Source organism: Crassostrea angulata, chromosome 7 (assembly GCF_025612915.1).
Source record: "Crassostrea angulata isolate pt1a10 chromosome 7, ASM2561291v2, whole genome shotgun sequence".
In the NCBI taxonomy this organism is placed as follows: Eukaryota; Metazoa; Mollusca; class Bivalvia; order Ostreida; family Ostreidae; genus Magallana; species Magallana angulata.
In genome coordinates this window covers 39,351,755-39,363,196 of record NC_069117.1, presented here as the reverse complement: position 1 = coordinate 39,363,196, position 11,442 = coordinate 39,351,755, and the positions used below count along the sequence as shown (strand labels likewise).

The following is an 11,442-nucleotide window of genomic DNA, read 5'->3' as shown; positions in this document are numbered from 1 at the left end:
TAATGTTCAAGAACTAGTTTAATAACACTTGTCAATTTCTTTCCCATTCTGTTTCTTTTCATGATTTACGAAATCTTGAACAGTCTAGTCTAGATAATAGCAGGATATTCAAATGACTGAAAATTACGGTGTGGTAAGATTGAGTTATTTATATTTTTGAAGAATGAAATTGCAGGGAGCAACATTAACCAGTTATTAAACCCGGTACCCCATTCACAGGCCTCTGAATTTCTATCAATAAGCCACTAAAAGTAGGAGAAGAGAAAGATTTATACCATATATAGATAAGGTATATATCTTTCTCTTGCCTTACATTTAGCGGCTTATTGATAGAAATTCAGAGGCCTCTGCCCTATTTAACGAGCTGTAATTATTGAGTGTAAACGTTTGTGCTACATGTTTATGTTATATATTTTATGTTGTATTTCAGGGAGAAATTAATTTGAATCTAGGGGAGCTAGATTTGACTTCAGAAGACTTCTGGCTGGATGAAGTTGATGGTACTGTACATTATATCTTTATCAGTGGCTTGACAGTTCAAATAATATAAATAGATATCATGGTCCATGGGCGTGTTTTAGTATGACCACCATGGGTGCTGCCTGGTTTCTGCAAGATTTAGGCTAGGATAATTGGACTTGATATTCTCAGCACAACCCTTCATATAATTATTTTCTTGTAATTTGACCCAGACTCTTATTGATAATTGATTTTCCTTCCTTTGTTAAATTTGCCTCAATGAATTTAACTTTTTGTTTTAATATTGATTTCTTTTCCTCAGAACATATTCAAAAGAACTTGGAAGATGAGGTGGTTCAGGATGCTCTCAAAAAGGTAAAGGATTGAAAAACTAGTGTACATTGGTATCTCATCACACCAAAACTTTTACGTGGTATGAGCCAGTGTATGTTTTTAAAGAGGCTGGGCAGTCAACAAATTAATCATTAGGGCTGAGTTTTACTAAAGAATATGCTACTTACGACCCAAATTATTCAGTGCTAATTAAACACAAACTAATTTTTTTTTTAATTCTAATAGCTGTAAAATATAATTATAAAGATCAATATAGTTGTAAATAAATGGTTTTATATAAATTTTGTTTATCAAAGATTATTCGATGAGACTGAGAATATTTAGAAATAAAACTTTGTTGTAAGTTCTTTTGTAAAATGCAGCCATGCATGATCTGCCTTGAACTTTGGCATAATGATCTTTTTGGCCATAAACTAACATTCAGTTTAGAAAAAAATCCAAATATTTTAGCTTTAGAATGCGACCATTTTCCTATATCTTTGTACAGAGCTCGATTTTCTTCATAAGAAGATTAAAATATTTTTAAAATGGCCATGACAGTCGAAACCTCTTTATAGCAAATATTGATTTATCATTGAAGTTACCATGTGTATTGTAAATCTTTGGGAAATAAAAATAACTTTAAGAAATTATGTCTAGTTGTAAGAACGCTATATGTTTTTTATAAGGTTGATTTGTGATATTACAGGGTACAGATTTAAGGACTTATGCCAAAGAGGTTGAAAGAGAACTACTGGATGTAGAAAATGCCTCAATACAAGATTGTATCCTTTGTCAATTCAGTTTTTATCTACTTTGAAATATCCATTTGAAGTTCAAGTAAAGGTGTCTGATTTAAGATTAATGAAAATAAAATATACATAAATGATACAAAAAGTTATCAAAAATATGATGCTGGATAGCCAGGTAATGCAAATTTGACAAACAATTTTGATACTTGAATTTTAGTGTTTTACTCAAATTTTTAAAGTATAAGAAATTTGATTTTTCCAAACAGTGAAAAAAGGGTTAATTTTTGTTTCAATATTTTTCATTATAAAAAGGTTTGTGATCCTTAATTTACAATAGATATCAAAGAAAGTGGAAACATTGCCAGTTTACACAAACAGATAGCAGCATGTGATACAATATTGGAGGTAAAGAGTCAGGCAATGATAATATGACCATCTCAACTACAGAATAATCATTGTCTAAAAGATACACACTTGTTTTGCATTACAATTCTTCTGTTTTAATATGAAATATTAATATTGAAATGGTTTTTACAATGTCTTTTATTGATGCTGCTCCTTTTTTTTCAGAGGATGGAGGAAATGCTGAATGGTTTCCAGGGAGATCTTAGTAGTATCAGCAGTGAGATCCAGACCCTACAAGAGCAGTCCGTCAGCATGAACATCAAGCTAAAAAACAGACAGGTAAGGATAGTTTATCACTGGCTTGTAATGGGCAATATCAGCGCTTATTTATATGTATATATTGATTCATGTAACTGTGTAAATATGTACACTGAAGATTCATCATGGCAGAGTTGAGTATACAGCAAAACTGGTTTATAAATAACAAATTTCAGGGGACCATAGAAAATACTTTGATTTAGCTGGAATTTGTTTTATGTTTATAACGAATTTGTATGAATTCTCATAGCGAATTCGTTATAAATTACTCAGCTGACAGTACTTCAACAACAATATTATCATTCTTTGCCAAAAATGCACAAGTATATATAAAAACTTTTCACTTCAAGGTTTATTATAGCTGTAAATTCGTTTGAGCCGTGTTCATTTTATACAGAATTTTCTATTGGTTTATATAGGAGCTTTGCTGTGACATGAATAAGAATTCATTATAGCCATAATTTGTAATATTCGTGTTCTTTATATTCAAGGTTTGAATATATTTTGACTTCTATGTTCACTGTATTTATTTTTTTGTAATTTTATGATGTCCTTGTTTGTAGGCAGTTAGGGGAGAATTGAGTCAGTTTGTGGATGAAATGGTGATACCTGAACACATGATCAAGTAAGGGAATTTTATTTTCCTTACTCAAGCTTCACAACTACCGTAGTAGAATTAACCAATGACCCTTAACCTACTTCATGGTAACGTAAGCTTGTAGAAATTGTTATTATAATCATAATAATAATACATGAACACGTATGTGTTGATTGCAGTCATATACTAGATACCCCCGTCACAGAGAGGGAATTCCTAGAACAACTGCATGAACTTAATCACAAAATCAACTTTGTCAAAGAACAGTCCTTCAAAGATGCCAGATCTTGTCATGATGTGAAAGATATACTGGAAAAGCTCAAAATAAAGGCAAGTTTTCAATCTTATTATTTCAGTTTAGTTTATAAATGGTTGTTAAGTCATATATACATATCGGTATCCAATGTCACTCTTACTCATATGAAAACAAGAATGGCAGATTTTTCCATTGTTTGTTAGTTACCGGTATATACTTAGAACAGGGTTGATAAAGTTTTCCATGTATTTATACAAAGTCTTTGTTATGCAACATTAGATTTATAAATTGTGTATTCTGTACCAATGATGAAAAATATGAAAAATATTATTATACAGTGTACATCTTTTTGATGTTATGTGTCCTTATCTACCTGGTAGGTTTCTAAAATCAAATACAGAAAAACACATCACATTTGATAAACTGTATGTCTCTTTCAGGCAATATCCAAAATCAGAGAATTTCTGATGCAGAAAATTTACTCCTTTAGGAAACCAATGAGCAACTATCAAGTACCTCAGAATGCTATGCTTAAATTCAGGTTTGTATTGATAAACATGTATGTGTAATATACATGTACACACATTAATACATGTACAATGGCATATAATGCAGTTAAATTCTTGTATTCTGATACATGCATCACAGTCTATGTATACTTAAAAGAATAAAATCATAATTGTTATGAATGGTTTGGCAAATGTAGAAAAACAGTATGATTAAACTATGAGTGTAATATCTTTTTTACCATAAGTCATGTTCATTCATATAAATGATTCATCTCTGAATCAGCTTTTGAGTTGTTGTTTTTTTTTCATTTTATAGATTTTTCAATGAGTTCTTAATGGCAAATGAAAGACATGTTGCAAGAGAGATTCGGGATGAGTACCTAGACACGATGTCCAAGATATACTACTCATATTTCAAAGGCTACCTTGGTCGTCTGATGAAGTTACAGGTCAGACAATAGATATTTCTTATTGGTGATCGAACTATTTTTAAAGGTTATTTTTTATGAATACAATTGATATGTTGAAGTGATTTGTAAGTCCCAACCACTTTAAAAAAAAAAAATTACCCTCAATATCTCGAATACTCTGATATCTTGAAGTTTTTAAAGGGTCCCATTTAGTTCAAGATAATGAAGTTTGACTGTATTCAAGTCAACAGATGTTGCATGCCTTTTCAATTCTCTGTCTGTATTTTTAGTTTGAAGAGGTGGCAGACAAGGATGATTTGATGGGAGTGGAGGATACCGCCAAAAAGAGTATCCTTTCTTCTTTTAAAAAAATTTTGCAAGCCCAATTTTTACATGTATCATTCATTTCATACCCACAATATTTATCGGGGAACCAATGGATCAAAAACATTTAGTTAGCAAAGATGTTAATGTGTCATGGGAAATTAGAAAATTTCCAGCAGCAGTAAATCAAAAGATGGATAAAGATTTCCTTATCATATAATCAGGTTTCTTTAGTTCTAAACCAGCCTTGAAGAACAGGTCTACAGTTTTTACTTTGGGTAATCGAGGGGAAGTTTTGACAGCTAGACTAGAGGAGCCAATCATTGTTCCCCATGCTCAGCAAAAGTCGGACACAAAGGTACACAAGAAAATACACTGTTTTTTACCATTCATAACACTCTCATGAATGGAATGTTACTTGTAAAGATTATGGTTTAAATGGTGTAAGGAGATTATAATTTTTATCAGCTATAATAAGGGAAGGTTGGGAAATATGGACTGTAAAGAAATTCTTTTATTTATCAACATTTCATACATATTTGGATTGTTGTTTGAAACTCACTTCTGGTTGATTGTATTTCAGTTTAATTTTGAGAGTTTATTCCGGAGTTTACACTATGCCCTAATGGACAACTGCTGTAGAGAGTACCTGTTCCTAGTAGATTTTTATATGGCCTCTGGTACAGCCTCTCAAGATTTGTTTAATGCCATCATGTCCAAAACACTACAGACCTACCTTGTAAGTATTCATAAGACTGACATGCATCATTTGGAATTTTGTACTGATGTTTTAAAATCTATGTACATGTATTACCATACCCCCATTTTTTACTTCGTAGAAAACAATGGAGGAACATGTATCTGAGTGTTATGACTCTATTGCCATTTTCCTATCCATTCACATTGTACACAGATTTAGGAACATCATGCACAAGAGAGCTGTACCCGCTCTTGACAGGTAACAAAAGAATATGTATTATATAAATATGATTAATGGTGATCAGATATCTAGAAAGATTCAAAATACTCTGATATCACAGTAGGGTATGTGTGGAAAAATCTATATTAAACAGATAAGTTTCAATCAGTCAAAGTTTGTCCTTAGTTTTCTTCAAATTCTTATGCCATCAAAAGGAAGAAATTCTGTCAAGAAAAATCATTCAAGTGTAAATGACAGATAATTACTACTGTACTTTAGAGTTTTTGTTTTTAGAAGAATTAAGAAAAAACAGCGTTATATAAATTTCAAACCTGGTCTGGGGGTATAGCATAAGCTCGCCCAAACCTTGTCTCTTGGAGCTAAAAATGTGTAATTAGACAATTTTTGCAAAGTTTGCATCATATTAACATCACAATTTATAAAACTTCATGTACTTTTAAATAAAACTACCTTAAAGAGTCCTGCCTAATATTTATTTAAAAAACACATCAATATGTCCATGGTGTTTGAACTTTGTAGGTACTGGGACACCCTCCTTGGAATCATGTGGCCAAGGTTTGAAACAATTTTACACCTCAACATACAAAGCGTACGAGATGTGGATCCTCAGAAGTTTGGACATATTGACAACAGGCCACATTATGTAAGATTGACATATTTAATATAGTACTGGTATGTTTTTGATAATTCATGTTAAACTAATACAGTGCATTCATTAGAACTGTACTTTGAAGCTACTAAATGACATACATGTACATATACAATAAACCATTAACAAGTACATGTACTGTGGAATCATTAATGATTGTGGTGGCTCTATTGTTTGTTTGATTGGTTCCCCTTGTCAGCAAGTTGACATCCACAACAAACAAACATTATGAAATGTTACAGTTTAAATTTATTAATTATGCAACTACATTCAAGAGAAAAACCTTTGAGAGGTTTTTTTCCCAGGAAATTGACTCCGCAAAATTTAATTAAACTACAAGTAGACCTGTTGAGAATAATTCAGATAACTCTTTCCTCAGATCACCAGGAGATATGCAGAGTTTTCAGCAGCCATTGTGGGAATCAACCAGTCCTTCCCCGACGACCGAGTCCATCATTTACTGGAACAGCTTCAGACCGAGGTTGAAAACTTCATCCTCAAGATGGCTGCCGAGTTTCCTCTAAGAAAAGAGCAGCTGATATTTCTCATCAACAACTACGACATGATGTTAGGCGTACTACTGGTAAGACAATGCTTGTAGCAATTTTAAAAAATTGAAAAATTTTAAACACAAAAATTTTGCAAAATTTTTTATAAAAATTATGTTCAGTTGTATCAATTTTTTAAACACATACATGTATGTCTATATTAGATTAGTAATTTTTTTGTCAATTATTATGTGTTTGTCATTGATTTAATTGCGGTTTATGATTTAGCACGCATCTGCTACTAAGTTTAGACAGGTAAAATTGTTTACAAATCCTCATACTCTCACTATTATCAACTTCCTGTCACTTACCCAGAACTCATGCTTGCTTTTTTCATGCAAATCATAATCTACATAGAGAAATTACAGTATACACAAACCAGTTGTATCAAATTTTGAGAAAAATATATATTGTTTAGATATTCTATGTATTGTATTTTTTTTACACACACCATTCATGTTAGTTTTATCATGAGCATTTTGTTTATTTTTCTGATCTGGTGTGTGCTGATTAAGTTTTGGAATGTTGGTTGGATTGGCTTTTAAAATCTTACAGACTCTGGATTCAAAAAAATGTATTGAATAATTTCAGTTAATGGGTATCTGTATTTTTTATCATATTGACCCTACCAACAACATGCATTCATCCATTCACATATTACTTGAGTGCAATGGTACTCCCTTACAGTTGTAAATAAATGCAATGGGTTTATTATAAGTACTGAATTTTAAACTAGTGACTTTGCACAATGCAAGTTACATTATTGTTAAACAGTCTTTATGATAAAAAATATGTTTAGATCAAATGATTATTTATTAAAATAAAATTTCATATCCAATTCTATTTTGATGAGATTATTATTGTCTTATACATATTATTCGCAATGCCCAGTGAGAAGAAAAATTCTAATTTTATTCATCAATGTCAAATGGTATGTGTAAATACATGTATTTTGCTTCGAGGCATTCATATGAAAACTAGTTTCAATGCTATTAATGCTATTCTTTGTTTATTTACTCAAGTCATTAAATGGGTGTTTAGAGTTATTGAGTTACCTGATTAGACCAGGTAATAAAAAAGATTAAAGTTTGAAATTATAGAGAGTTCTTTTAGATGAGTGGCAGTTCTTTTGAGTTTGAAGGTTATAATTACAGCATTTTTACAGAGCTTTGATATATGATATATTTTTCATACATTTGATTTGATGCTTCTATCATTTGAAAAAAATGAAAATGCTTTTCAAAATTGCATATACATGATTAATCAAGATCAGAAAAAAACCTATACAACAATCCATTAAAAACCTACAAATATTATCCAATTCAATTTAGACATCTATGCATGCTAATCAAGGGTGATGATCCCCTCATTTTTAAAGGGAAGAATTACACATATCAAAGTTTTATTAAGGGTTTAGTCTGTCTTGCTTGCAATACTTTTATTTCATACTTAAGTCAGTTAGAGAGACTTGACATGAATTGTCCCTCATTGGTCGGTAAAGAAAAAATGTAAAATACAAAATTAATTGCATGTTCTACATTCTCATATTTGCAAGTTAGAGACTGTATTTTTAACTCATTGATAATTTTCATAGGAGAGAACGGCAGAAGAGTCAAAGGAATCGGAGAGTTTCAAGGAACTTCTGACAGCACGGACCCAAGAATTCATTGAGGAGGTATTGTCCCCTCACTTCGGAGGCATGATTTCCTTTGTTAAGGACTGTGAAAACACCATAGAGAGGGCAGGGGTGGAGGCCCTGCGACCAGATGAGAGTATGTATATATCAATTCTTATACTGTTAATTCTTAATTAAACGTGAGGAATTAATATCCGCGTAAAATCGCGAGAAGCACATCTTGGGGATTTTAATTTTTGGACAGATGTAAACTGTTAGGAAATGCATTGAAAAATTGGTGTTCGCGATTTGATGTAAAACGATAGATTCGCAAAATTAAGTACTCGCGTAAAATAAGGAATCTACAGTAATTATATGATCTACTTCATTCCCATGTTTGCATCAAGACTGTAGATTATTTTAGATTAAAAGCCAGGAATGATATCCACATAATATAGAGAGAAGCACTTCTTGTGGATTATAAATTCTCATTGGCATTTTTCTGACAGTTGTGAACTATAGAAATTAGGAAAACAAAAGTTAAGCAGTTTTTACATGTATATTCTCACAATTTGATATAAAAGGGTTGGATCACAGAATTCAGTACTCACGTTAAATGAGAAATCAACATTATGTGGTGGAATTCACCCATTGGCATATGTTAAATTTTTTATATTACCTTGTGATGATGTCACAATTTATTGTTTTTTATGTATCCTCTTGACAAGTCCCAAGTCTTGGATGTTTACTTACATATGAATTTAAGAACAAACTCGATCTGTATTGAAATAAAAAAGATGAGCTTTCCAGCTGAAATTCTCTTTGAGCACAGAGTAACAGAGTATTCTAACTCCATGTCGTTGAATGAATTATGCCATTTTAAATTAATTATTGACCTGATTACAGGAAGAGTACAATCTATTGTGCGGGGCTTTAACAATGACTGGAAGCGAGCTCTGGAGCTTATCAATGGTGATGTCATGAGGGCATTTACTAATTTCAAGAATGGCACACAGATTTTACAGGTATTTATTATTGCTAGTTTTTTGCTGGAAATATTAATGATCATATGACAGTAAAAATCATCACTAAATTTCACCAAATTCTTCTGTGTCTGGAGGTGGAAACATTGTTAAATGGACAATATCATGTAGCCTCCTTAACCAATTTCAAGTCAAATGTATTCAAAACATTAAGGTGGTATGGGACATCTGTCAATATTAATGTAAATAAAAGTACATTATAATAAATAATTTCACTGGTTTAGAATATTCAAATCTTTTAAAAAACACTTTACCAAAAAATGTTTTTAAATTTTTTGGAAAGGTATTAAAAATTATAAAAGCTCTAACAAGATTGGAACTTATGGCCAGCAGATTCGTAATGAACACTGTGCTCCACTGTTAGGTAACAATTTGGGGAAAGAAAATATTATTCTTTATTTCATTTGGAAGTACATCACAATATGAAGGTGCCCATACTGCCTTTTAATATTTAACACCTTGGTTTTGAATTATTCTCTGATAATTGTATTTTGTATTATTGCAGGGAGCCTTGACGCAACTGATTCAATATTACCACAGATTCCAAAAAGTTCTGGGACAGGGACCATACAAAAATATGCAAATAAGAAATGAACTCATTAATATTCATCATGTGATGGTGGAAGTCAAAAAATATAAACCAACCTTTTAAGACCATGACAGGAGATAAAAACTATAAAATGCTGTTAATATTGAGAGCAAGATTGATTGCATATGTCATACATATGTGGACAGAAAAATTATTTATAAAACCATTTCCTAGTGCAATACTTTGACAGGAAGAAGCGTTGATATGTTTTATTGTATATGATGAATATGCATGTAAAGATGTGTATTAAAATACAAATTATGATATATCTTTGATTTATGTGATGCTCTTTCAGTGTACACCAAAAATACCCTTGAAAAAAAGTATTCATGAAATAATTGCCGTTACGCAATGAATTTTTCGTTGTAAAGGTTACTTGTTAGGAGAGTTTAAAACAAGAGTTTTTTTCCACTTCAGGAAAAATATGCATTCGGATATCAAAGAAAATTATGGTCATTTCTAAGGTAAAACAATTTTCAACTTTCATTTTTTTTCTTTTTTGCACCGAGAACATGCATGATTGTTATTAAGAATCTGTGGGTTTTACAGGATATGATTTTTGAAATTGAAAACATTCTCATTAATATTTTTATTTCTTTCAAATAAGAAGCATTAACCACTTAATACAGCAGTTCGTTAAAAGGAAAAAAAAAACCACTACCGTGTATTTTCTAAAAAGAAAGACCTGCCATATCAAAGACACGGAGCATAATGTAACACAATCAACAAGGAATCGAGAAATCCGATTTCCCCCTGTCCTGACAAGGTGCATACCTGTACAAGGCTGACGATAGAATTGTGTCAGACCCCAGTGGTCATTTGTCACTCAAATCAAAACGCTGTCAGCCCCCAAAAAACATTAGAAACAAAACGGTAATGCGTAATTGACAATGTATGTGCTAGATAGCTTGTTTTTCAAGCGTCTGTTGGACAAGTGTATCGGCTGACTTGCGAGATTTACGACGAGACGCCTGTTCCATTAGGGTTATGTAACAAGGGCGGAAACATCGCCGCGGAATGTCCCCAGGTATAGGGACCAGCCAATCTAAAAAAAAAAAAAAAAAACAATGCACGCCGCATGCACAACCAGTGCAGATTTATTTTTATTTTCAGTTTAAATATCATTTAATTTCTTAAGATTGAGACATTTTGAATGGGGTTATGGGTTGTGCAATTTTAAAACTCGCTCCTCTCCTTTTATCTTAAATATTTTGTAAGAATGCTAACTCTCTCTTTCTCTCCTTTTGCTCTCAATTAAATATGTGAATGAATTTTATTTTTTTATTTTTAAGTTACGAACTGAGGAGGGGTAAAATTCATTCCTCCTATTTTAACTAATATATAAAAATAATGCATAAAATATTTCAATAAAGTTTGGTCTCTCTCTCTCTATCTCTCTCTCTCTTATATAAATATTACTAATAATCAAAATAAAATATAAATATTTCCCCACCATACTCCGCCGCAAAATTTTACTTAAATGTCCATTTAATATTTAAGCGATTGAACTACATTTTTTTTTTTTTTGAAATTTGATCAAATTTTTTGAGCCACGTAGGTCGAAAATCTTTAAACGGTTTTAGTATATAATTTGATCAATCATGATTTATATATATATTTTACTTAACGTCAAGTCATTTCATCCATTCATTTTTTATGAATTTTTTAGATTTTATATTAGTTAAATGGTCGATAATTTATCTCAATGCATACCATTTTTGAACATATGCATAATTAATAAATAAAAAAAAAAA

General features: G+C 31.4%; 1 protein-coding gene across 2 annotated transcripts; it reads left to right on the top strand.

Annotated features, from left to right (window-relative positions):
* LOC128156916 (vacuolar protein sorting-associated protein 52 homolog) lies at positions 1-9,948 on the top strand. Of its 2 annotated transcripts, XM_052819248.1 has the most exons (20): positions 1-133; positions 431-500; positions 782-834; positions 1,502-1,577; positions 1,882-1,949; positions 2,115-2,228; positions 2,771-2,832; positions 2,985-3,135; positions 3,502-3,602; positions 3,887-4,019; positions 4,271-4,328; positions 4,529-4,662; positions 4,888-5,043; positions 5,144-5,262; positions 5,764-5,887; positions 6,273-6,476; positions 6,670-6,696; positions 8,036-8,213; positions 8,963-9,081; positions 9,605-9,948. In XM_052819248.1, exons 1-20 carry the CDS (start codon positions 113-115, stop codon positions 9,749-9,751), a joined length of 2,115 nt encoding a protein of 704 aa, XP_052675208.1. In that variant the 5' UTR covers positions 1-112; the 3' UTR covers positions 9,752-9,948. The 2 variants fall into 2 exon arrangements, with proteins under 2 accessions (XP_052675208.1, XP_052675209.1); XM_052819249.1 differs by lacking the exon at positions 6,670-6,696.
* The last annotated feature ends 1,494 nt before the right edge of the window (positions 9,949-11,442 follow it).